Below are 27363 nucleotides of genomic sequence, written 5' to 3'. Positions count from 1 at the left end.
ACACACACACACACACACACACACCCGCACTCAAGATCCTAAGAAAAAACTATTCCTTCCTTTCCCCGAAAATTCAGTAAGCTTCCCCTGTAAGCGCCTCTCTCCCACCCTATACCCCACAGGAGGGAAGGGGAAAAAAGCCCCAGATGAAGGAATTTGCCGGCCTTCTTGGGCATACTGGCCTCAGGAGCTGGCTCTGGGGGCCAGGTGCTCAGGCAGCCTCTAACCAGCTGTAACCCTGAGCAAATTCTTTTAATCTAGGAATCTCAGTACTCAAGAATTTTTAGTTTACATACCCAAGTGGACTGTTTAACACGTGTTGCAAAATAAATGCCAGCCTTTTGAAGACCATTGTAAAAACATTGTAACTTACACTGACACCCCCCCCACACACACACAAGCAATATCTGTGGCCCAAATGAGGATCCCATTCAACATCAAAGTAAAAGCCAATCTCTGAGGAGGAGGGGGGGGGGTTTGGTTTCATGCTAAGAAAAGGGCTGAGTGCCTCTGCACTGGCTGCCTGCCACACAGCAGCCAATGTCACCCAGATGCTCCCCAATAATCCCAGACTGAGGCACCTTCTGCCTCCGCCAGGCTCTCCACTCTCATCCCAGTCAGTTCTGGAAGTTTTTTAAAAACAGTGGGGTTTTTTGTTGTTGTTGCTGTTTGGTTTTTTTTGTTTTGTTTTTTTCTGTTGAGATGCTGGTGCCTCACAAGCCAGAGCCACGAGGAGCCCCAGACTCAGAAAGCTCCACTCCCTGTCCTGTCAGACAGACCGGGTTCACACACAGCTTCCTCTTACCTGTGCCGCCCAGGCAGAAAGCATGGGCTTCCCGTGTCACACCAGTATCACTAGTCACTCTTAGAAAGCTAAGCTGGGTGGAGGACGCTTGACTAAGGCCACGCCTGCAGGGGGATGGACTCTGAAGCCATCCCACGGCCACGACTTCAGTCTGGGCCTGAAGTCCTGTCTGATGGTGCATATCTTTAATCCCAGCACTCAGAGGCAGAGGCAGAGACAGGCAAGGATCTCTGTGAGTTTTAGACCAGCCTTGTCCACACAGCAAGTCCCAGGCCAGACAGGTCACAAAATGAGACTCTGTCTCAAATAAATAATACAATCAAATAAATAAACCTGTTTGACCCTGGTGATTGGCGGCTGGAGGATGCCAGAAACACAAGCACACCTCATGAAGAAAACACATGTGATTCTCTCACAACAGCATTTGCTAAGGCAAAGTAGAAGTTGAAATGGAATTGGCAGGGCTGGAGAGATTGCTCAGTGGTTAAGAGCACTGACTCTCTTCTAGAGGACCGGGGTTCAATTCCCAGCACCTATATGGCAGCTAACAACTGTCTGTAACTCCAGGATCCAGCACCCTCACATAGATATACATACAGACTAAAACACCAATAAAGTAATTTTTAAAAAAAGAAAGAAATAGAATTGGCATCCAGCATCTGAAAGAACAATTCCCCTATAGTGGACAGGCTCTTCTAACTACGCTTGTCAGTGGCAGGGCACAGAAACGTGGGTAAAAGTTCAAAAGAGAACTGAACTATTTGAGGAACTCTCTGCCCTCTGGTGGCTGTAACTAACTTAAAAAAAAAAAATGAAGTGTAAATAACAGGGGGAAGAGAGCCCCATCCCATCACAGTGCTGACCCTAGCTGGCTAGGGTCCCCAACATCTATCTGAGCTCAACAGCCCAGGGATGGGCATCCAGGTGCTAAGGCAATCAGACCGTACTGTAATTCACAACCACAAACGCCCAGCTTGCAGCCATATTGGATTAGACCCACCCTACTAAAGACAGCATCTACTCCAGGTGAATGAAGGTCAACTGGCACAGAACCCGTGCAAAACTCCCACCCAACACAGCAGGCGGCATTTAACACCCACAAACCCTGCACTTCTCAGCCATTTCCCATGCACCACAGAGAGGAGGAGGAGAGAGAAGGCTCTCTCGTTGAGGACATTCTCAGGTTTGGGCTGGCCTTCTCTTTCACCTTTGCTTTGACAGCTCTCAATGGTCCCATATTACATTCCACATGCACACGCCAGGGATCCGCCGGGCTCTAGTAACAGGGCCCACTGCCTCTTTCCTGACTCCCACCGGGGGTGGGGAGCAGTTCCCAGCTATTCTTTTCAGAGGAAACCTAAAGATTTCAGAGTCTGGCTCCCAGAGAAGATGCTCCTGTGACATGCACTCCTGACCACACCCGCAGGAAACCTGCCAGAGCAGAGGAAACTCTACTCTTGCTAGATGCTGCTCTGCTTTTTCAAAGCTGCTCCTGCCGCTTCAGCAGGAACGGAGGCTCCAGACTCTGCAGACTGGTTATACAAGGGATTGCTCTAACCTGGCATGCCACGACCCCAAGAGCTTAGAACTGTAACATTTACTGACAGTCTCTCCCTGCACCCTGTGTTACCTGAGGGTGAAGCTGCCACACCGGAAACGTGTCCCAACTGGCATCCTGTGACCCTAAAGGATCTCAGAATATCTGTCTACCCTTGCATTTAGATTGTTACTCCTGCCTGCCCTCTCTCCATCCTTGAAGAGAGGGAAGTTAGGAGCCCAAGATAAGAACCCTTCAGCGTATGCTCAAAGCGCACCCTTACCTTTTGCAGACACTGGAACCATTGCCACATCACCGTGACATCTACCATCATCAACATCGCTTCATACCCCTCAGGAACACCCTCTTTCATCCCTAAACACCACTAACTAGATCTCTACAACAGTTTACACTTTCAGGAACTTTACATGGCTTGCACATCTCGTTTGGGAGAAACCTGGCTTCTCTTACTCAAGACAATTATTCTGCTAAGCATCACTCTTCAGTTCCCTTCGTTGATAAGTCATCAACTGTCTGGACAGGTCACAGTGTCCTGGGGGGTCCATTCTCCAGGCTTTGATTTCTCTTACATGTAGAGTTCCTAAGTCCCTTGCCTCGCACATTCTGGGAAAGCAGAAGGGAGCTGATGGGTCGCTGGAGGCTGTGCTGACAAGCCAGACGTCAAACTCCAGGGAACTAGTCACAGGGCCCCCACCTCCAGCAGGTTCACCATGCTTCCGTTGGGAGAAGGGAAAGGCGCTCTTTGAGATACAGCTTGCTCAGTGACAAGGCCTAACTCTCGAGACAAACTTTTATTTCTCTTTTCATTTTAATACCAAGTCACTGGGAACAATTAAATGTCAAAACAATTTTTACTTAAGTAGTTTTTACCCAATGCCAATACAGTTGTCAGTGCTTTGGGAAAATGACATTTTAAAAAATTATTTTTATTTTATTTTTTTCATATTTATTTATTATGTATACAGTGTTTTGCCTGTATATCTTCCTGCAGGCCAGAAGAGGGCACCAGATCTCATCATGGGTGGTTGTCAGCCACCATGTGGTTACTGTGAATTGAACTCAGGACCTCTGGAAGAGCAGTCACTGCTCTTAACAGCTAAGCTATCTCTCCAGCTGGAAAAATGACATTTTTAAAAAATGAGCAAATCAGGTTTAAGGAAATAACACATTAGATTAATAAAAGAGAGGTCAATAAATCTCATTGCTTTTTCAGGGCAATAATAAAATAATAAATTGCAAAAATAATTCAAGGTCTGGGGTCACAGCTCAACAGGAGAGTATAAACTTCCTTCAAGTTCCACACACCAGTCCCAATTTTCTTGTGGATTCTATTTTTGAAAAAAGTAGATGTTCTCAATGTATCTTATCTAAAGGTATTTCTTTCATAATAATTAGCTTCTATCTGTAGCCTTGAATAATGTAACTCCAGAAAAAATTTCCTTTGGGGGCACATATATATATATACACATACAGGGGACTGAACCCAGGGCCTTGAACATGCTAGGTGAAGAGAAACTACTGTGGTACACTAATCTACTGTTGGTTTATCAGACCCTGTGGCCCAGGGGAAGGGGAATACTCCAGTACCCATGGGGTAGAACCAAGAAGTGCCCAGCAACAGGCTCACCAGAAGACTGAGGTATAGCCACAGGACCACAGAAAACTTCCCACCCTACATCTCAGCCCTCGGCTCCTTGCCCAGGACATCACCTCCAGCTCCCAGCGACAGGGGACAAGTTACACCGAAAGCAAAGGCACCGTCTGACCAAAGCAGGGCTGAGACACAGCAGGGAAGATGTCAGTCACCAGCCCAGAAATGCCTAACACAACTAAGATTACTCTGCTATGGGAAAATAACACCAAAGAACAGATGGCAATGTAAACAGAGGGGGAGTCTACGGGAGAATCAGAACCACACTGGGAGGAAACGGCGGGAACACACCGGGGCGTCCTTCAGTGGCAGAACACTCGTCTAGCTGGTTCACGATCCTGGGCTCTAACTCTGGTACAAGAGGAAAGAGAAAGAAGTATGATACTAAGTGGGGCAACACTTAGCAGGAAGATCAGGCCAGCTCTGGCCACATGGAGAGAGTCAAGAGGCCAACCTGGAGTACATGAGATCCCGTGTCTCAGTTACTGTCCTATGGCTGTGAAGAGACACCATGACCAAGAACAAACAAACAAACAAACCATTTAATTGTGGGACTGGTTAGTTTGCAAGGGTTAGTTCATTATCACCATGGTGGGAAGCATGACATTCAACAGGCAGGCATGGGGCTGAAAGCTTACATCCTAACCCACCCTTTGGGTTCTTGAAACCTCAAAGCCCACCCTAGTGACACACCTCTTCCAACAAGGTCACACTTCCTAATCCTTCCCAAATAGTTCCACTAAGGGGACTAAGCACTCAAACATATGAGCCTATGGGGACTATTCTCATTATAACCACTGCACCCTGTCTCAGAATATGAATGAACAAACAAACCATAACACCCAAAATGCTGCAAGAGAAACAGAGAGCATCTTTAAATGGGCTTATTGCTGGACCAAACATGGAGGACACATCAAGAGAAACTTACAAAGCAGGAAAGAGGAGGGAAGGATGAATCTAAGAACTATAAAACAAGAAAAAAGGGTTTAAGAAAACTAATGGGATCCTTGAGGTGGCAACATTTTCTCCCAGTTACTATTGGACATCAAAGGTCCAGAAAGTTCAGAGATCACCAAGCAGAAATAGCATCCAAAGACCCCCCACAGCCAGGCACATCACAGTGAAACTGCTAAAGACCAAATATTGAGGGGAAGTCCTCAAAGAAAACCTTCACTCGGTATATAATCACCTATAATTATCACAGCGATGACCACTGTGCACATTACTACTGCCTGGGTCTTCTGGCTGTCTCCCATCTCACTCACACTTACTAGTTTAAATGAATGAGTTGCTCCTGGTATTTGCCCATAACAGTCTGACTGTTATATACCATTTGCTCAATAAATAAAATCTACAATTATTTATTTGAAAACGAAGAAGGTAGGACTTTCCTTTAAAAAAAAAAAAAAGAAGAAGAAAAGGCAGCCCATCAGGGGTAGGATAGAGTCTGTTCAGGCGCTGGCCAGCCCCGGGCACTGCTGGACAGGCTGGGGACCTTCAGGTGGCAGACCTCTTTAGCCCAGACCACACTGAGCGCTTCATTCCCTGCATGGCCTTTACTTCTTGCCAGTCCAGTTTGGTGTCAGGGACCTCAGGCTCGGGCTCTGGCTCCTTACTCAAGGCCCCCTGTGGGGAGGCCACCACAATAGGCAGAGGGCCACACTCCTCCCGGAACTCCACCACGTGGAGACCCTTCTTATCAGCCAGATGTTGGTGGGTTTCCTGAAAAAGAGCAAGTGGAGAACGGATTAGGTCTGGGAAGAACACTTGTCACCAGAGGGAAGTGACATGGAGATCCTCGCCAGCCTGGGGAAGCAGCTGTGTCACCTGATTTGGGTAATGTCTGTGGTTAGACTGGGGTGATGCGTCCACAAAGATTTACCTCAGCCCACAACCCACAACCTCAGATGGAGGAAGAACTGTCGACCAAGGTCACAGGGCTCCTAGGAGAGCCTCAAAGTCACAAATCTTCCCCTCCATAGGAATGAGCCAGACCCCACTAGACAGCAACTCAGGGTTCCCACCTCAGAGGAGGACATGCCACTCTGCTTCCATGGCTACGTCAGACAGTCAATCCACTGAAGTAACTTTTAAACAAACGCCTTATTGACGTCTTCAAGTTTAAGCCTCCGTGTTTTAGAAACTCAGTAATTACATTGTTCTATCATTAAAACATGCTTGGTCTAGCTCCTTCAGTATATGAAATGCCAAAATAAAAAAGCAAATCCAGCTGGGCATTGGTGGCATATGCTTTTAATACCAGGCAGAGGTAGTGAGTTCTGTGAGTTCAAGGCCAGCCTGGTCTATAGAGTTCCAGGATAGCCAGGACCACACAGAAACCCTGCCTTGAAAAAAAAAACAAAACACCTCCCCAAAACAAAAAACAAACAAAAAGGAGAAAGAAAATCCATTTGCTAGTTTAGTCCTATTTGTTGGACTTGATGAAGCACCCAGGGCCCCTCCATTCAGGACAGCCCAATCAGTCTTCATGTTGCCCACAGCGTTTACACTGACCTGTTGGAACTACGGCCACTAATAAGCAAGGTTCTCCTGGAGGTGAGAGCCCTGAGCTGTCTAACTGGGCCTGGCACCTGGCCTAGGCTCCACGTGGAGATGGACTGAGGAGGAACCACAACGGCACAGTCTGGAACACAAACCAGTGCTTCTTTCTGCCTTTCCACCCAGGTTACCTGGCGAGCAAGCCCATGGAAGAGGCCCCGGGTGAGGTTGATCATGTTCTTAGACCCCGTGACCCTCGCATACATGTCCTTGATGCCAATGAGGTGGCAGATGGTGATAATGGCTCTGTGGCAGCGGAGGCCATACCCTGGAAATAGATCAACCAACAACTCTGTCATTCACTCTGTTGGCGTTCATATGGTGCTACCTTTGCATTTAGGGAATAAATGTGTCGAAACCAACAACCATCACCCCCAAAGGCAATGCAAGCCACAAACAGAAGCCATGTGATTTAAAGTTTTCTCATAGATGAATTTCAAGTTGTTTTAATACATATAATGCACAATGCATTTTGGCAATGTATTTCTTTAAAGAAACAGGTCTAAATATTACCATTTCAAAATGTACTGCATACAATACTAAGTGAGAAACTTCACATCACATTCCTTTTTCATAGAAAACGTGGTGTGTTTTTGATTCGAGTCTCTCCACAGCCACAGATCAACTACACAATCACCTCCTGGCCGACAGCCGTTCTGTGGAACAAACGGGTCTGACCCTTGTCCAGGTCTAAACAGGTATCTGGGTGATTAATAAAGCTGAGGAGAAGACAAGTTCTGATGCATTGACACACTGGTGTGAGGGTTGTGTTTGTTTTGTGTGTGGGGGTGATGTTGTTTCGTACCACAGCTTTAGAAGAATTGTAGTTGAAGCTTTGATATAAAATTTGAACTTCTCAGCCCCAAAGTTTTGAGATTTCTATAACTGGGGTCTGATGAGACCATTTTTCACTGTAGAATCACAGGTGAGGTGAGAAAGAATGTGTCAGAATCCACACCCGCAGAGCATGGGGAATGACTATCACAGCCCCAGGCAAACACTGCCCGCTTCTCTGAGAGGCAGGAAGAGCCATTTCTGCATGCCCAGTGCTTCAGTAGGGAGCCCTCACAGAAGATGGACACTCAGTGTGGAGTGGAGCTGCAGACATATTCACTATGTTATCCCGGCTGGCTATGTGTCAACTTGACACAAGCTAGAGTCAGCAGACGGGAGGGACCTCAGCTGAGAATGCCTCCATCAATCAGGAAAGGTGAACAGAAGAGCAGAGGCCAGGGCTGCCGTGGTTTCTCTACTTTATCTTCAACCAACGGTGAGAGTTCGTTACCTCTGGGTTGTTTCTTCATCCTGATCTGCGTCCTTTTAAATCTTAAGGATATATCATGGAATACTGGAGGGAAAAGCATAGACACAAGAAGGGTTGGATGAGGGGCTTGAACAGCTCTGCAGCATCACCAAGCAAGCATCCTGCCCTGACCAGCAGCACGCAGTGCCAGGGATGGGCACATGCTGGTCTCTGGGTTAGATCTGTTCCCACATTCATGCAATTGTAATAGGATGATAGAGAAACACAACAGTATCTTGCCACACACAGTTGGTAGCATACATTGCTGCAGACATCGGAAGAAATGCCCCACTCACTTGTATGGCCTTCATACAGTTCTATATAATGCAAATAATGAATTGCTCTGTTCTTTGCCTAAAAAAGAAGGAAAACGTTTGTTAAATATTTTGTTGTCTAGATGAGCATGGTGTCACATACCTTTAATCCCAGCATGTAGGAGGCAGAATCAGACAGATCTCTGTGAATTCAAGGCCAGCCTCATCTACACAGTGAGTTCCAGGACAGCCAGGGTTATTTAGAGAGACTCTGTTTTTGTTGTTGCTGTTGGCTCACTCTTTGAGTCAGGGCTTTGCTATGTACCCCAGGCTGGCCTCAAATTCTAAATCCTCCTGTCTTAGCCTCCCATGTGCTGAGGTTACAGAGGTATACCACCATGTCTGGCTTCTTATTGGAACTCAAAACTACCTTTTATAAAAATATTTTATTACAAGCATTTCCACCTATACAAAAATTTTAGTATTTAAGAAAAGCAAAAGGCCAAAGCTCCACAAGCACAATCTCACTGTTCCACTCAGGAACCTTCCTGAGCTGCTCTGAGCAGCCTATTGGTAACGAGCCCCCAAGGCAGGCTCGTCACGGACAGCAACCACAGGTCTGTAAGAGGTATGTGAGAAACGGCTTCTCTCGAGATAAGCAATCTTTGACAGTGAGAAAGTTCTAGAACAAACTATTATTTTATTATAGTTTCCAGGTTATCTAACACATAGTTCCTTATCTCTTCCTTATATGAAAAAAGGAAAGCAGCTGATACTCTGGAGGCAGAGGTAGGAGGGCCAGAGCTGCAGTCACACAGACCCTGCTGCAAACAGACAGAGAGAGAGCACTTACCTTTCTGAAAGCATCTGCCCGGTCAGCGGCTTTCCCAATAGCAAAACCTTTCAAAGGAAAAGCAAGATGTGGAAACAGTTCGTACACAACTCGCTTTCCACCACATCCCCAGTGTTGGCTCCTACAGTGTTTCCAAATCCTTCATCTTCCCACCACCCGCAGAAAAAGCACAGGGCTTTGCCTGTCTGATTTGGACATTTTAGTTTTGAGTACACTCATGAAGTTCAACATTAAATTACTGCATTGCCTTTAATAAATCTTTATTGAAGTGAAGTGGCCTTGAGTTATTCATTTATTTACTTATTTTGCTTTTTTGAGACAGGGTTTCTCTGTGTAGCCCTGGCTATCCTAGAACTCACTCTGTAGACAAGGCTGGCCTCGAACTCAGAGAGCTGCCTGCCTCTGCCTCTCAAGTGCTGGGCGGCTCTGGGCTATTTATTTATATGTACGTGAGTATAAGTCTGTGTACTACATGAATGCAGGAGTCCAAGGAGATGAAAAGAGGAGTCAGAACCCCTGGAACTAGAATTATGGATGGTTGGGAGTTGCCATGTGGGTAGTCTTCTGAAAGAGCAGCAGGTGCTCTTAACCCTTGAGCTATCTGCCCAGCCTCTTCACTCAGGTTTTAAAATTAAGTATGTTCTAAGTTAATAGGCAAATGGTTTTGAACACCTGTGGAAACAGATTAAAGAAAGCAGCATCAGGAGTCAGGCATGCTACCGTTGTGTCATGGGACAGTTATGATGGAGGAAGGACAGAGATGAGGGCAAGGAAAGAAATATTTTGATTGAGGGAGCCATTATGGGGCTAGCAAGAAACCTGGAACTAGAGAAATTCCCAGGAATCCACAAGGATGACCCCAGCTAAGATCCTAAGCAATAGAGGAGAGGGTGCTTGAACTGGCTTTGCCCTGTAGTCAGACTGATGACTCTCTTGAATGTCACCACAGAACCTTCATCAGCAACTGATGGAAACAGAGGCAGAGACCCGCAGTGGAGCACTGGGCTGAGCTCCCAAAGTCCAGTTGAAGAGTGGGAGGAGTGAGAATATGAGCAAAGAGCTCAAGACCATGATGGAGATACCCACTGAAACAGTTTACCTAAGCCAATGGGAGCTCACCAACTCCAGCCTGGCAGCAAGGGAATCAGCATAGTCCGAAACTAGACCCTCTGAATATGGGTGATAGTTGTATGGCTGAGGCAGACTGCGGAGCCACTGGCAGTGGCAAGGATTTATCCCTACTGCTTGTACTGACTTTTTGGGAACCCATTCTCTTTGTTTGGATACCTTACTCAGCCTAGACATAGTAGGGAGGGCCTTGGACCTTCCCCAAAGCAATGTGCCTCACCCTCTCTGAGGAGTGGATGGGGGTGTGGTGGTGGGGAGGTGGAAGGAATGGGAGGAGGGGAGGGAGTGAAAACTGGGATTGGTATCTAAAATGAAAAGATAGTTTGTTTTCTTTTTTAAAAAGTAAAATAAGGAAGAGTCGTCTTTAAACAATAAAGTAAGCAGCGGTGGAAAGCACTGCTGCAGAGTGACAAGTGCTTTCACCGGGCAGTCACGCAGAATCTGGGTTTAAGTTAGCCGGAGACAAGATCAGCGGTCCTTCAACCTGTGATTATCCTAAGTAAGGTTTTCAGAGGCTCTGGGGAAGCCCCTGGCATCTACTGCCACTGCCAATTATTAAATATGAAGATTTATTTTGTAAGTCATGCAAAGGGAAGCATCATCTATAAGACATGAGACACAAAAAAAGAAAACAAAAAAACGAAAAAATAAAAATAAATAAAAGAAAAAAAAGCCGGGCGGTGGTGGCATACACCTTTAATCCCAGCACTCAGGAGGCAGAGGCAGGCGGATCTCTGTGAGTTCAAGACCAGCCTGGTCTACAAGAGCTAGTTCCAGGACAGGCTCCAAAACCACAGAGAAACCCTGTCTCGAAAAACCAAAAAAAAAAAAAAAAAAAAAAAAACATGAGACACGCAAAACACCTGAGACCTGGGACAAAGAAATGTGAATTCTAACTTTCAGAAAAATGAAACAAAGAAGACCATGGACATCCCAGAGAAAAATATGACTGGACTTATTTATTATCTTCAAACAGAGACTCTTTAAGCAAAGCACAAACTGGAAGTGATCTAAGTGACAGATTTGCTATACAAAAGCTTACAAAGTCTCTGGATTTAACACTGTGCAGAAATGAATTAAAACTAAGTCAAAACATCGGAAAGACAACGGGCTGATGTGCCTTCAACTTATAAAAATCTTATGGTAATCAGTGAGAAAAACCACCACCACCCTAAAAAATTAGGCCAAAGACATGAACTGATAAAGTTCAAAAAGAAAATGGCATGGTCAATAAACATCTAAATTTTGCCCATACACCTTATGAAAGATATACAAATAAAAACTAAGAGATATAATGCACACATCATGCTGTCAATCACAGAAGCGAGATCATATGGGGGCAGGGGTATGATGGGAGGTCATCTGGCGGTTCTTCTTACCACAAAAGAAATCTCCCTGCAAGCAGTCCCCATGCCTATGCTAGCAAAGATATAACAAGCTACACTTACTGGGTTTTGTTACACAGTGAAAATTTGGGTCTGTGAACCCAAACCACTAAAAGGTTTAACCAGTAGGAAGATCAGAGGAGCAACATGGACTCTCAGGCCTCGCCCAACTTCTACCTCTGCCACCTCCCCCCCCCCCCCCCCCGTGCAATACCACCCAACTCACCTGCGGCCCCATTTCCATTCCCCACAGCAACCAGCACACGGACCGACTTCTTTCTTCCCTCTTTTGCTGTCATATTGAAAACATTTCTCACCTAAAAGATAAAATGTCTCCTCAATATTACCTTGGGAAAAGTCTGAAGGAGACGAGCCGTGCGGCCAGCCTGGCCCAGTCACACTCATGATATATGGGCACTGCATCTTCCAGTGCTGCGAGACAAACAGACTTTCTCCAAACAAAGGCTCACAGAGCTGCCTGCCCCCCACCACCTCCTCAGGAAGAGAACGGAAGTAAGACTTTCTCTTCCTGTCTCACAGATTTAATGGAAGATTCAACTAAGATATTAAAAGGAATCTGAAACTTTCACAACTCTAAACGGCCTACCTTAGTGAATGAGCCACAGGAAAGAAAAACAGTCAGGATTAAACCAGAATGGCTCAGCAGTGAGTATCAGAGAGAGCCCAGACAGAGATGCTCACCTACACACAGTGAAATAACCCCATAGGACTGGGCTGCTGGATAGTTATGGGTTAGGCTTGCTTAATGGGAAGCAGAAAATTGGAAATGCCTGCTTATGGTGAACTCCATGCTATGGTGGTTGGTCTGCTTGGTCTGACCTGGTTCATTTAAAGGCCACGAACTATGAGACCGCTATCTACACCACTTACAGGGCAACTGAACTAAGAGACAGCTATCTATACCACTTACAGGGCAGCTACACCTGAGCACATGGCGCCCCTTTACCATAGAGTGGCATTAAAGGAAAAGGGAGGTTGCGCCTACTCTGTGGATAACCAACATAATAGACATTAGCTTTCAAAATCTATAATCTTGGACAACAGAAATTCCGATGGACTTCCTTTATACCATGCTCTGACTGGCGAAGACGGTATGCGCATTCTCAGGGCGGCTCCGGCGCAGTGACTGCCTCCCAAGCTAATGAGCTAAGCACCAGACCAATGACGAGGTCCATCTCAGAACGCTCCGGAAGTGAGTGAAGTTCATTTCATTAGGGATTCAGTTTCAAGCGCTGGGAAGAGCTCACTGCCCAGCCTTCTCCCAGTGACTCTGCTCCCCTCACCTGTGCCTCTGCAACTGAGCACTGGATACAGCTAGTCTTCAACTCAGTGATAAACTGCTAACCCTTCTTGAGCTTTGGGATGGAGGCAAGTACACATAAGCTCTGAGTCTACTACTGAACCACCACGACGTCACCTTGTCACGAGATTGCCTCACCCAGACGTCCAGATCAGCCTGTGTCTGAGACTCCACCACCGAAAGCTTTCCCCCAGCCCCTTCTGCCCCAGGCCCATTCCACATCCCAACTCTCCAGAGGCAAGGTAGGGTACTTAAGTCCATGTGCCTACCTCGAGAACCCTGGTGTCAAAGTCTTCGTATGTTTCTACAGAAGAAAGAAAGAGTATATAGATAAAGGACTCTGTAGTATTAATGCAGGGAAGTATTTTGGCACCATCACAGATATTTTTCTTTGGTGGGGGTATTAATCAACACAGGATGCTTAGGGAAGCATCCTACCACACAGCTATAAAAAGTCTCAGGTCCTCAGGTACCCCCCTCAAGGCCACATCCCGGTCCCATTCTCAACAGAAGGCCCTGTCTCTGCATTCATGAGCTTGGATCACCCTCTGCCAATCCACAGGGCTCTGCCTCATCAGCTCTAAGGCCCTCGTCAGCTCCAGACTTTTGATCACCATTTGCGTTAAGACACCAAAGCCATCACTTTCCACACTCCCTTCCCTGAATCAGTGCAGCTCGCTGGCCACACCTGACTACTGGGCATGGCTGGACTGGTCAAGGCACAGCACCTAGCCACTCAACACCTGTGGCCTCCAGTCCTACCAAGGCCTCCTGGTCACGCGGTGCTCTGACACTTTACTTGTCATACTGTCTTTAGCTTTCTAAAATAATCCTCATTTGTTGACAATTTTACATGTGTGTAATGTACTCTGATCAGAACTGATCAGAATCACCCTCATCCTCCTCTCTTCTCCCTGCCCACTCATCCTGAGACCCTTCTTCCCACACATCTCTCCCCAATTTTCATGTCTTTTGTTTTCCTTTTTTAAATAAACCATTGAGTTTAATAGGGTTACTGAACAAGCTTAACTTATGATGAGAATTTCTAGCCACGCTCTTGGCTATGTTCCCTATGATATAGTTTGGATAAATGTGGTAAGTTACTCAAGGATGCTCAAACCCTTCTCAGGAAAAAGCAAAAACCTCAACAGGCAAGGAAAAAAAAAAAAACACACACTGTCACCAAGGTGAGTAAGGTGGGAACGTGGCTACCTCCATTGGGTCCCGGGTCTGGGGGGCCAATACTGACACCTCCCCATGTGTTTCCACTCCATCCGCGCTCCCGTTTAACTTTGACCTTCCTCCTCCGTTCCCACTCTTCTCTCTGTTGGGTCATGTCGGCCTCCACCTTTTCCTGTTCTTCTCTGCTTCTCTGGCCAATGGTCTGGACTACTCCACTCTTCATAAGAGGGACATTCAGACCAGGCCACAGGAAACCAGAACGTCCTGAAGATTTAAAAATGTTCATAAATAAGAGTTCGAAGGCTCATTTTTCCAGTATCAAAATGGCAGGCACGGTATAAAGAGATAACCCAGAGCTGGTAGCGCTCAAGTAGCAGGGCTGGTCAGCAGGCCACTTTGTGCTATCAAAATTGTACATGTATGTAACTAAACCATTGCAATCCATACTACGCAGAGAAAGATTCTCGTATCAGGACAAGACACATGCGGGCCTGGACAAGCACAGCCAATGAAACATTATTGCAAAAGCAAAACCTTCACAATCAAAGTGTTCAGGCCAAATGGCACAATTGGTGTGGGATATTCTGCATGAAATCCAAAGAACAAAAGTCACTTTCTAAGGTCTGATGTGGTCTGCTCCAAAACCTACTACTGATCAGAACAAGCCAATTTCAAGAAAGCACATCCTAGTTTCCTTTCCTACTATGAGAAAATCCTCTGACGAAAGCGACTTAGAAGAGGGGTTAACTCCCAATTCCAGGTCCCCATCCATCACTGCAGACAGTCAAGGAGGCAGCTAGTCGCATCCACAGTCGCACCAAGAGCAGACAGAGAGAAGGAATGCACACACACTTGCCAGTACTCGCTCGGCTCACTTTCTCTTTTTTGCTAAGTCCAAGACCCGAACCCCCTGCTTTTAGACTGGGTCTTCCATACCGACTGACAGAATCAAGACAGCACCCCTACAAACATGCCCACAGGTCAACTTGACCTAGATAACCCTCACTGAGACTCTTCCCAGAGTACACCAAGGTGACAATTAACTCACCATCACACTGCACACAACATATAGCATAATTAAATTATCTTTAGAAAGGCGTTTATATAAAAGCATTAAAAATACTAAAGGAAATTTAACAAAATAAGACGGGAGAGGCAACAGGACTACAGATAACTGAAAGGGGATGTCCAATGTTCTCTACAATCCTTGCTTTTCATTTTTTAACTGACAAGACATACGTGTGACCAGCACATCAGCTGGGAGCTCTGGCACACGCCTATAGTCCTAGTTAGTCCTGGTTCCAGGGAGGCTAAGGCAGGAGCTTGAGGCTAGCCTGGGTACACAAAACAGGAGATCAGAAGTCTTAAATGTAAGTTTACCTTCCCCGATGATCTGGCCCCTGTTCAAATCCTTCTTCCTCTTCCTCTTTGTCCTTTTGCCTCTTCCTTTTCTTGCTCCGGCGCCAGTCTCTGCTAAGGCACCCTTCCAGAGTTCATCTGCGGTCACTGCAATGAGACAGGATTTGCTGTTTTAAATGTGCATTTTCAAGCAATGATCTGTGGCCTCCTGTTAAATGAAAAAGCCAGAAGAAGTCACTTCACGTACACCCTTGCAGTGACACTAGAAGGACAAGGCCACTCTTTGGGTACCACACAGTTACATTTGGAAAGCCCAAGAGGAGACATTGCTATTATTCTCACAAAAGACAGACACTTGAGCCCCTTACCAGCAGGCTTGTTTGCCTGATACTTGATCAGCTACGACTTGAGCTGCTTCCCTGTTCTCTTGCCCCCACAACAATCACTGGAGTCATCAATAACGATCCTTCTTCCTAGCTTCATCTCCACTGCTGATAAACCACTCTGACCAAGAGCAGGTTAGGAGAGGGGCATGGCTGTGCAGCTCACAGGGACAGAAGCAAGAACTTGAACCAGAAACCATGGAGGAATGCTGCTGGCCAGCTGGCTGGCGGGCCAGCTTGCGCTCAGTTTGCTTTCTGACATAGTCCAGGACCACCTACCTAGGGCTGGTGCCTCCCATTGGGCTGGGCCCTTACATCAGTTAACAATCAAGACAGTTCCCCACAGACATGCCCACAGGCCCATCTGACTTTGAGGCTTTCCTCCCAGTCGACCTGGGCTGTGTCAAATTGACAAGTAACACTAACTAGGACACTTTCTTACACACAGGAATCTACACCCCAGTTAGGTGGTTTGTTCTACTCTTCTGCCAACGCCCAGCATCCGCTTCTTTCAAACTGTATACAAAAGATCAGATATTCCAGTTTTCATAGCTAATCCCCATGTGTGTGTTTGTACTTGACTATTTTAAGTTTTTTAATACATGCACATTCTAGCACTGCTGATTTATTTCTACTAGTCAATTTCTAGAGTCCCAATATCTGTTTCTATCCTGCATCTAATCAATACTTTGTACTTGTAAATGCCTAAATTCTTTAGGTTCATCCTTACTGCATTTTATTGGTATTTAAATTTCACCTTTCCAAGTTCACCAACTATTTTGTAACTAGATTTTATGTCATTATGAACTTAAATAATAAAAACTGAAGCCCGGGCTGGGAAGCCGGCTCAGTAGGTGAAGTGCTTGCCTTGCAAGCAGGAGGACGTGAATCTGAGCCCAGAATCCACATAAAAACAGCCAGCCACAATAGCATGTGCTTGTGATCCCAGCATTGGAGAGCAGACAAGGTGGCTTCCTGGGGCCTGCTGGCCAGCCTAGCCTTCTAGGTGCGTTCCAGTGATATCACAAATAGGAGCACTATCCATAAAACAATGTTATTAAAAATTACTTTTCTCTGATTCATCTCTCTCCTCAGCTAAAGACACAACTAAAAGGAGCCAAAGAGTTGGGTTTTGTTGTTGTTGTTGTTTTGGGACTAAAAGTCTGATCACTTACTTATTACTCATTTTGACAGGACTCAGAAGTAGAAGCTCTCAGTGAGGACAGCCTACATCTTCCGACACTCTGTCTGGGGCATTTTGGTTGGCTCCCTTCATTCTCTTGGTCAAAGGTTTAGCATATTTCGCAGCCTCCTCCTCATTTTTCCTCGTGTGCTATCTCTTCAGAGCAGCATGTTGGTGTTTGCGTTGCAGGACATGTAGAGTAACAAGACGTTCAATCTTGGGAGCTTTGGCCCTGGACTTCTTACCTTCATAAGCTTTCTGACAACATACTGGGAACTCCTTTCATTTCCTGTGAGCTCTTCTGAGTCCCAACTGCCAGGGCAGAGGCATCTCTGTCAGTCCAGGAATACCCTTCTCTCCTTTCTTAACAATAACCAAGCTGAAATCACTCAGATTGGCATCTGTATGTCCTCAAACACACTTGCACTTCCTCTCTCCAGCTCTCCTTGGTTTATAACAAGAATGTCCCTTGCTCAATGCAGGCACACTCTGCAATGGGTCAAGACACCTTGCTTCATGGGAAAACCTTGTTTGTCGTTCCCACCACTGATTTGGACCACATAACTCTTCCACTCTTCGCCCAGAGCATCGGCAGTTACTTGTGTGGCCGGAAGCTTCTCAGAGAAAGCACGAAACTTGGCAGTCATCATCCGCTTCAGTGGGTTCTGACAGCCATTAGTTAGGAAGGAGACAGCCAGCTTCATCTCGACATAGTCGACCGCCTAGGAGGTGCCACAAAAAAGAGCACCAACGCATTGTCCCCCTTGACATGGCTCTAAATCAGCAGGGTATTTGGCTATGACCCAATACTTTTAGACCTCAGGTGCCCCAAATGAAGGACCTTACATCTGCTAGACCAATGTTCTACTGCTGAGCTGCATCCCTAGCCTTCAAAGTAAGTTTGTTATCAATTGTACCACTGATAAGATATAGGTAATTCTAGTGGACACACCAAGGAATGCTTTTATTTTAAAAGGACATTATAAAGTAGTCACTAAAATGTTTATTTGTTTATGAGAGAAGGAAAATGAAGGCACAAATGCCTTCTATTTTCTGGTTCCACAAAAGGAGAAGCCTATCATTCTACGTACGTTTGGTGAAGAAGCTGTAAGGCCTGCTCTGCTGGCCCGTCCAGGTGATGGGAGAGGAAACACAGCACTGTGTCTGCAGTGCATGGCTCAAGCTGGCAAGACAGTGGTTGGTTTCTGTTCCCCTGGGTGACAAAGCGCCTACAGGCAGATAGAAAACAACTGTTGTTAGATCCACGCTGCAGAGAAACACTGCCAGCTTCAAATAATCATACTCAGAATAATAGCTCATTAAGACTAAAACTGCCGAGAGGCTCGGCAGTCAAAGGCGCCTGCTGCCAGGCTGACAACCTGAATTTGTCCCCAGGGACACAAGTGGCAGGAGAGAACCAACTCCTACAAATTGTCCTCTGAGTTCCACACACACAGTAGAATGAGAGTATCCAAATGCACGCAGGCACACACACAATTTCTAAAAGTGTTCAAATCACTAAAATTTTGCAAGTCATGTTTTGGGGCTGGAGAAATGGCTTCGCAGTTAAGAGCATGCTGTACTATGGAAAAGAACCCAGGGTTGGTTCCTAGCACCCATTTCTCATGCCTCCCAACCACCTATGACTCTTCCTCCACGGGAGCTGACGCTCCTCCACACAGCGGGTGTGGCAGTTCTCTGCAGTATCCAATGCAGAGCCTACTGTGGGGAAACAGTGTCTCCGCTGTGTGCAGCCAGGGAGTGGGCAATGATCTGCAAATGTCCCACAGAGCAAACCACCAGAGCATGTGGAGTGTCCTGTTTCGTGTGTCTGTGAATGTACCGCACACACCCAAGAGGCCACACAAGAAATGGCAACTGCAGTTGCCTCTGGGGACAAAAGCTGAAGCATGCAGAACTAGACAGGAAAGCTTCGGTTACACCCCTAAACAGCCACCCTCACCCAAAACCCCCGTCACAAAACTACTCCACAGTCAATAAGCCTTACAAGAACAGAGCTTCGGTAGACTCTTACCGTGACTGAGCGCAGTCTTCGCTGCCAGAAAGGAAGCTGCTGCTGGGAAGGTGTTTAGAGAGAGCTGCCTCAACAGGAAGTGACCTGTAAATGCGGGTGCAGGGTAAATTTGTTTAAAGATACTTTTCTACATGAAAAGGAACATTCTAAGCGGTAATGCCTATAGAATATTAACATCTACAGAATGAAAGGACTAAGACAAAGAGTAAGCCATCTCCTGACTCCATGACCACTTGCCAAGTAGCGGACATGGCACCTCATCTTCACCCTTCACCCTCGAACCCACCCAGTTTCAGAGTCTTACAAAATCTCCTTGAGTGTCATGCCACCTGTCACCTGCCCTGTGCTCTCCTTGCTGGTCCTTCTTTGCTAAGGCCTCCTCGTCACTCGGCCACAGGATAACCTGTCTCCTACCAGGCTTCCCTAAATCTCTAACTCGACATCTTCCCAGTGTATCAGACCTAGGCAGTCACAGCCCCAACGCAGTGTTCCTTGGCTCCCTCCTGCTCTAAAGAACAAAGCAAAAATCCTGAGCACAAGCTGCAGCAATCAATGGCTTATGCTTATGATCCCGGGACTCAAGGGAGAGGGGAGGATCTGGTCAGCTTTGGCTCCATCACAAGTTCAAGACCAGCTTAGGCTACATGAAACCCTGTGTCAAAAAACTGAGTAAACCAATCCCTCAGCACACCCTGCAGGCTGGCCACAGGGCCCAGGCGTCCACTGCAGTCCCACACTGCCCTTCTCCTACGCCCTCCCTTTGGCATCACCGGATCTGCACTTCGGAACAGACCCTGCTCTGACAGTCTTACTTCTCCAGGCTCACGGTCACACGGTAAACAGTAAATTCCTCAAAATAGAAAACTCCTTTCAGGTATGAGGGAGAGGCTCCTGCCCTCCGGTGCCCACCAACTTTCCACTTAGTCTGGTGTTCTAGAATAGACTCTGACAGCGTTGGTGAGAAAACTGATGTATGGAGACTTTGGGATAGTAACACCTCAATAAAGTTGAAGCTATACTTCATATTATAGATAGCAACTAACCCAAAATTGGCCAAAGGATTAAAGGTAATAGTCAAAACTAAAAATCTTAAAAGAAAACACAGGAGTAAACGTTCAAAACCTTGGGTTTGGTAATGGTTTCCTAGATATAACACTGAAAGCACACACTACCACAAAGGGGAGGGGAAAACCCCAGACAAATGAGGCCATCGAAATTCCAAACTGGTGTGCTGTTTTTCACGGCTAGGAACAGCTCAGTAGTAGGGCACCTGTCTAGCAGGCATGAGGACCTGAGTCTTCAAAATCAAAAACTTGTGTTTCAAAGGACACTATCTGTCAGGTATAGAGGTACAAACCTATGATTCCAGCTTTTGAGAAGCAGAGGCAGGAAAAGACTGAGTCTCAGGCTAGACCACATTCATAGTGAGATCTTTGGGAGGGGAGTCTTAAAAATTAACATGAAAAATAAGATTTAAAAAATGTATCTTAATGGGGCGGTGGTGGCGCACACCTTTAATCCCAGCATTCAGGAGGCAGAGGCAGGTGGATCTTTAAATTCAAGGTCAGCCTCGTCTCCAAAGTTCCAGAACAGTCAGGGCTATACAGAGAAATCCTGTCTCAAAAAAAAAAAAGTTTCTTCATGGACCATATCTTTTATCCAGTCTGGAAGCAGAGAGGGAATGACCTCTGTGAATTCAGTGCTAACCTTGTCTACATAGTGAATTCCAGGCTAGCCAGGACACACAATGAGAGCCTATCTCAAAAAACACTTTTTTGCATATTATATATCTGACAAGAGACCTGTATCTAGAAAATACAAAGAAGTCTTTAAATTCAATAATTAAAAAGTAAACCCAACTGAAAAATGGACAAGTGTGCATGCACATGCACACACACATGAGACAAAATATTTGAACAAAAATGTCTTCAAGAACATACACAAATGGTTAATAAGCACACAAAACCGAGCTCATTGTACACAATTAACTTGGCTAACTGAATAGAAGAGATAATAACAAGTGCTGGCAAACAGAAACTGGAACCTCGATGTTGTGGTGGGGCTGTAACATGGTACAGCTACATGGTAGTTCCTTAGCTAAACATGGAGCTATCACGTCAACAAGCAATTCCACTTTCAGGAAATATACACGAGAAGATGGAATGAGCGCAGACTAAAGCACAGCTCTCGGGTATTTCAACATCAGTCAGTCCTGACAGCCAAGGATGGAAACAGCTCAAATGTTCATCAACCAATGAATGGATAGACAAAATGTGGTGTGTTGACACAAGCGTATTACCATGTCACAAGCAACATGGTGTGTCACAGCATGGATAAATCCTGAAAATGACACATTTACGGAAGAAGCCAATCACAGAGACCAGATATGTTTTGGATCGATTTATGAAAAGTGTCCAGAGCAGGCAAGCTATGGACAGACAGTGGTTGCCTACTGTCAAGGGCTACTAGGAGATTGGAGGGGACGGAAACAACAGTTGAAAAGTAGTTTTCTGGGGGAAAAAAAATCCCTGAAGTGTACACTTCAGATGGGTGAGTTTTATGGTACGGATTTATGTCGATAAAGCTGCTACCCCAAAGAAAGAGATGTTACACAGGCGACATGGAGGACTTGCAGCAAGGCATCATGGGTCCAAAGATGTAAGTCTTATAATCCGCAAACAAGTTCTTCTCTGTGTGCTGTAACTTCCTCTTCTATAAAATAAGAATAACGAGGCAGACTCTGAGAGTAAACAACTGTGACTACAGTGTTTAGGAGCTGAGACAGGAGGCTTATAAAGTGGGAGACCATAGTGCGACTTTGTTTCTGAAACAAAAAGGCAGGCGGGGGTGGCGGTGGTATGAGGATACAACGAAATCATTAAGGCATGGTGAGGAGGAAATGGAGGGATAAAATCATAAATAGCTTAAGATCGTTTCCGGCACACGGATGACTGGAAGGCTACAGCCCACAATTCAACAGAGGTCTTAAAAAGATGATTTCAAAACCGGCAAAACAAACAAAGGCTCACGCCACACACACCCCACCAAGTGATTCCAGGTCAAATATTGCAACAAATTCAACTTTCAGGACCTGGACCCTGAGTTTAACAAAAGTGCACACTGTCGAGAGTAAAGCCATTCCTACAGACCAACACTATGCTAGAGAACCACACACGACTGTGAAGGGCTGGAGGAACACAGTGACAGCCAAGTACATTCTAGCGAACGGATCGGCCCAGATGCTAAACTGACAGCTAATCTAAGGGACTCAGCAAGAAACGATCGCTTAGTGTTGAGCTCCGCGAGCGGCACTCAGGCTCAAAGCCAGAATTGACATCACCCTCGGCACCCTAGGTGATGCTTGCTACTTCTGTTCCTTATCACCGAGTGGGCCAGAGCGGTTTTCCAGGCTGAAAGCAGAGTGCAGGTTACTTCCTATAATCTCAAGCCCTGCGACCCAAAGAAGGGGAGAAGGCGCGCAAGGTCACACAGCCTGAACGAGCCGAATCAGAGACGAGGATAGGGGGCCAAGCAACTTCTCGCGTCGTTCGAACCAGGAACCTCGCACACCCGAGAGAAAGCACCCTGCTCGCACGCCCTCACAGTCTAGGTCCCAGCGCTCACCTGCCGGTAAGCTACACAGTGCAGGGAAACAGCCTGCAACTCGTACGGCCGCGGCCATGCTGGAGCCACAGCAGCGACGCTGTCTGGGTCTGGGATCGCCTTCCCCACTGCCTGCCGAAACAGGCTGTGACCGCGCCTCGTCAGACGTTCGTCCTAGGCGCAAAGCGAGGTGCTGATATTCGGGGGTCACCGTTCAGCGCACACAGAGGTCGAGAAATTGTCCACAAGGAAGAAAAAGTAAAATTGATTCAGGCTCAGCCACGGATAGCTTCCCATGGGTCCTCGCACTAGGACCCCAGGCAGGGGCGGGGAGAGGGCGGGGCTAACTCTGGATTTTTATAATACCAAGTAATGGCCAAATCTTTGGAAAGCTCTTTCGGCAGAGTCAGGAAACGGTCTGGAAACAGCAGGACGAATCCAGGGAGTGAAGGAGACAAAATTTAGGAAGTTCGTACATCACTCCAGAAAAGACCTAAAGTTTATTAAACCTTACGTTGCCTTTGATAGCACACTCATTTTGTATTCGTGGTAGAGGTTGTTCACAAACACAGGGCCAGCCCTAGGCCATGGTTTTTACCTCACCTGGTCACAGCTTTACACTATCTCTGCTTGCCCAAATGAGCCACGTATGATGGTTCTGGACTCTCCCTCTGAAAGGTAAGCCTCCGGCAAACTGTTTCTAGCCTGCCCTGGGTACAGTGTTTTGCCAAGGCAATAGAGTAATGCAGGCTTTCGTCATTAACGTCTTCAGTTATCCTCCAAGGCTTCTGCCTTTCCTGAGGGGAATGGCTGTCACGCACGTATTGGCCACCTAATGTCTTGGTGATGATTTGAAACACCCAGAGATTCTGGGAGAGTCCAAATGGCGGCTGATTGCTCGTGAGAGTGCCTTGGCTGCTTCTCAGGCATTTTCGGCATGGACTGGGAAAGGCTTCAGTTCGTTCAGTGACGGTATCCATGAAGACCAAGAGGCATTTGGAGATTTGACAGGTGGGGAGCTCAAGGAACTACACCTTCCAAATCTGTCTTAGTGAAGAGGCCGTGTCTGTGGGTGGTTACAAAAAGAGATCTTTCTGAAGCACATGGAGCCCCTGGGAACTCAGGAAAAGACTGACAGAGCCCCTTTCCTGAGAATAGGTGATTGTGTGTTTCTCCTAACCTTGTCTGACCGGCGAATCATGGAGCTACTTTACAAGCTCCTATTAAGTACTTGGAGAACATAGTTGGGGGTTTCTGTGTCAGGGACCATTGTCCTAAGGATGTTTGAGAGCCTGACACCCAAATAGTTCTTGAGAACTATTTGTTAACGGAACCCGCCCCATATTCCAAACTATCTTGAGAATTATTTGTTAACTGAACCCGCCCCACATTCCAACTGTTTGTTGATGGAATCACAAAAGGAATGTTTCTGCTTGCACAGAGAACACTAGGTGTGCTGACCGGTGACCTTTGCTACCCCGGCAAAGTTCCTTCTTACCCCTACCCCTCACCCCAAGCCAAATTCCTCATTCAAGGGCTGTATAAGCCACAACCATTACCCTAATAAAGGAGATCATGACAAGTGAATTTTGCTTGGTCTTCTTTTCTCACCCTCATGATTCATACAGGTAGAACCTCTTCAGACCCTGAATAACTGGACCTGCTGGAGGCGTCATTTCTGTGTGCGGCCATCCTTTGGGATGACAGAGGAATCCTTTCACCTTGCCTTCCCCACTGCCTTAGGGACAGGCTGACGCTTACAGGGTGTCCATCAGGCTGAGAGAGGCAAAAAAAGTCAACAAAAATTAGGCAGCAGGGCTGTAAGCTTGGCAGTCTAGTGACCAATTTATTCCCTCCTTTGACAAATGATTATCCCTTTGGTGTCCCCTGTAGCAGATATGGAAACACTGGAGAGGTTTCGAATGGGGGGCACGACGGGCAAAATCTGCTGTCAATAGTGGATGGAACTTCTCTTGGAGTCCAGTAAATCTCTTTCCTTCCAGAGAGCAGAATGAACATGTAACACCAGGAAGGTAAGTATTTGCTCAGGAGAAGTTGCTTCTTTGACAATTCTATGTTCTACTTAAGAAAGACTTCTATACTATTGACTTGATAGCTAAAGAGATCAAATTTTTAGGAAGGAGTGTCCATGGTGGTGTGAGATCAAGAAGTCACTGTCAGTGCCTGGAGAGACTGGGGTCGTCTTGGGCTTCAGAGTGTGGTCATTTGGATAGGTATGATATGGACCATTTGTCACCATCCAATGGTCAAATGAGGACTGTTATTGACCCTGCTTTTCGACCATGTAATTGAAGGAGCCTGTCTGTCTTGGGAAGCCCCAGTGCGGGGGCTTTTTTAAGGCTGTCATACGATGGTGTCTTGGTCCCTTGATTACAAGGGGTATGGATTTGGGACTCATTTCGCTTCTCAGAGATTTGACTGGCTATTTCGTTCAGTGCTGCAAATCATATTCTGCAGTACCCTGTTAGCTGCAGAAAAGCCCTAACATGTCTCTTATTTCAGAAAGGAGGTAAATCCAAATATCCTGGGGCCAAATGAAGATCCAGTAATTGAGTTATGCGTCTCAGAGGTTGAGTCTTTCCCTAGAATCTTTGCATCCTTTTTGAGCTACAAAGTTTAAAGTGTTTACAACCTGTTGTTTGCCTGGTGTCCTCTGAAGCAGTAGAAAGGAGGTCATCCTCATACAGCATTATAGTTACAGAACGGAGTGGAATGCCCCAAGGTGCCACCCAAATCCAGAGTCTGACCGAAAGAGTGAGAACTAAGAATTCTTGAAGGAAAACAGCAACAGGTATGTCGCTGAGCTCATGCATCGATCTGGGATAGTCCATTGAAAGGTGATCAAGAACTGGGAACCCTGATTTTCAGAAAAGACGGGCCTGCTGGCAAACCAGAAACCGGATTTATGCTGTCTTAGGGCCCTCCTCCCAGCTGCACTGCTCAAGTCCGCCTTAGAGGGACAGCTGGTCTCCAGGTTTAGGAGCACACACACAGGCAGCCAGGTCCCACAGCTTCAGCACCACGGATCTGGAGTGCAAGCTTGGGTAGTTTCGTTTTGTTTCCAACGCGTCATCTTGAGGGCGCCGGCTGTCGAGACTTCTGGGAAATGGAGTCCCTGCGAAGGTGGCGCATTGATTCGGGGCCCATAGGCGGAAGACCGTCACGTAGGCGCACTGCCTTCCTGATCCCAGGCACTGTGGACTTACCCGGTACCCAGCCCGCTTGCTGAAGGTGAGGATGTAGGTCTAGGGTTTTCAGATGCCTAGCGGACGCAGCTGCGGAGAAAAGGGAACCTTAGGGACTTGGGGAAGGATTCGTGGGCGTGACCTGGTGTGGCTAGCTTGCTCGTGATTCGTTCCGCCCAGTGTGCTTAGGTTCCTTAGGGCACAAACGCCATTCCAGGTGTCCTTATGGGTATGTCCACTGTGTGTCAGAGTCCTGTACTTTCAAGTTGTAGGTCCCTGTCTGCGCCCTGTCTTCCTCCAGTTCCCTCTTTCCGTAATGGGTGCTTCAGGAATGTAGGTGGTACCGACCCTGAATCTAGGGGTGTCCACTCCACTCTCACCAGCAGCAGTCCTACCTAGGCTTCTTGAGTGCTGAGATTGCAATGACTACCAGATACAAACTTAGACTCTGCATTGTGAGAAGGTGAGATGCATTTAGCTAACTTATGCAGAGGAAGTTAGAAGACAGTAAGTCTCCTGGAAACTCAAGGATTTTAAGTAAAGCTGCAGTGTGTGGGAACTGGAACTCACTTCATCTAGAAACACTGTGAGCACCAGTGTTTCACCACTAAAGTGAGCTACATCCATTGTTCTGTCTCCTGGTACCTCTGTGTCCTGGTCCCGGAGGCTACCTCAGTATCTCCTGATATCTTCTTGACTCATCACTTGTATGTTGTCTTGACGCTTTAAATTCACGTTCACTAAGAAGGATGTCGTCTTTTCATACAAGATCATTTCTGCCAAAGTTTTGTCAACTGGATACAAACTTAGACATACTTGGGAAAAGAGAATCTCAATTGAGTTGCCATCATCAGACTGGTCTGTGAGCATGTGTGTGTGAGTGTATTCTTTCTCTCTGTTTCTGTCTCTCCTCTCTCTCTCTTCAAGACAGGGTTTCCTCTCTGTAGCCTTGGCTGTCCTGGAACTCACTATGTAACCCAGGCAGGCCTCGAACTCTGCAAACTCACAGAGATCTGCTTGCCGCCGACTCCCAAGTGATGGGATTAAAGGTGTGTGCCACCATCCCCCAGAGTATGGGGCATTTTCTTCATTACCCATTAGCACTGGAGGACCTAGCCCACTGTGGATGTTGTCATCTCTGGGAAAGTAGATCTGGGCTGTATAAGAAAGTAGCTGGACAAGCCAGTAAGCAGTGTTCTTCTGCGGTCTCTGTTTGGTGTCTGCCTCCTAGTTCCTGCCTAGGTTTCCCTTGGTCATTTGTAAAGTTGTTTATGCTCTAAGGTCTTGCTGTGTTTTGACTCCTGGGAACAGAGCTCTGCCCTGAAGATAAGGGTACAAGAGACACTGCTATGGTTTTGATATTCATGGCTTTTGCTCTAAAACTGGAAGGAGCAGAGTGCTCTTGGCCTTCCTTTTTTTTTTTTTTTTTTTTTTTTTTTTGATGGGGTCTAACTAAGCTCTTTTTTCTTTTCTGGATTTTGCTCGTTTGGTGGTCGGGGCAATGAAGGTGGCTACGTCTCTCACTGATACATGGAGAGGTCTTGCCACATGGGTCAGTAGACCCCAGGACTGGTCCTTCAATACCTCTCTCCTTT

The 27363-nt window shown here is 46.5% G+C and overlaps 3 protein-coding genes and 1 pseudogene across 3 annotated transcripts in view; 2 read left to right on the top strand and 2 right to left on the bottom strand.

Moving 5' to 3' along the window:
- Positions 1 to 4867: 4867 nt before the first annotated feature.
- Positions 4868 to 22802, bottom strand: Mrps5 (mitochondrial ribosomal protein S5). The gene is made up of 12 exons (XM_005364441.2): positions 22584 to 22802; positions 18960 to 19043; positions 18016 to 18153; positions 15380 to 15505; positions 14030 to 14263; positions 13087 to 13121; positions 11723 to 11813; positions 8984 to 9030; positions 8173 to 8230; positions 7859 to 7921; positions 6705 to 6841; positions 4868 to 5736 (listed from the first exon to the last, which is right to left on the bottom strand). Exons 1-12 carry the CDS (start codon positions 22639 to 22641, stop codon positions 5512 to 5514), a joined length of 1296 nt encoding a protein of 431 aa, XP_005364498.1. The 5' UTR covers positions 22642 to 22802; the 3' UTR covers positions 4868 to 5511.
- Positions 16920 to 17628, bottom strand: LOC106144263 (annotated as a pseudogene).
- LOC106144265 (zinc finger protein 2-like) overlaps positions 22640 to 27363 on the top strand; it is an 11587-nt gene continuing 6863 nt past the window's right edge. Inside the window, exon 1 of the mRNA XM_013352602.2 lies at positions 22640 to 22752. Within this exon, the coding sequence (XP_013208056.1) occupies positions 22640 to 22752 (113 nt within the window). The remainder of the gene's footprint in view (positions 22753 to 27363) is intronic.
- Positions 25614 to 27363, top strand: part of Znf2 (zinc finger protein 2) — a 26987-nt gene continuing 25237 nt past the window's right edge. The window contains exon 1 of the mRNA XM_013352747.2: positions 25614 to 25814. The gene's annotated coding sequence lies outside the window, so the exon portion shown is untranslated. The remainder of the gene's footprint in view (positions 25815 to 27363) is intronic.

This window comes from Microtus ochrogaster (assembly GCF_000317375.1).
Source record: "Microtus ochrogaster isolate Prairie Vole_2 chromosome 14 unlocalized genomic scaffold, MicOch1.0 chr14_random_1, whole genome shotgun sequence".
In the NCBI taxonomy this organism is placed as follows: domain Eukaryota; kingdom Metazoa; phylum Chordata; class Mammalia; order Rodentia; family Cricetidae; genus Microtus; species Microtus ochrogaster.
The sequence above is the reverse complement of the archived record's forward strand: the minus strand, read 5'-3'. Positions and strand labels throughout refer to the sequence as shown.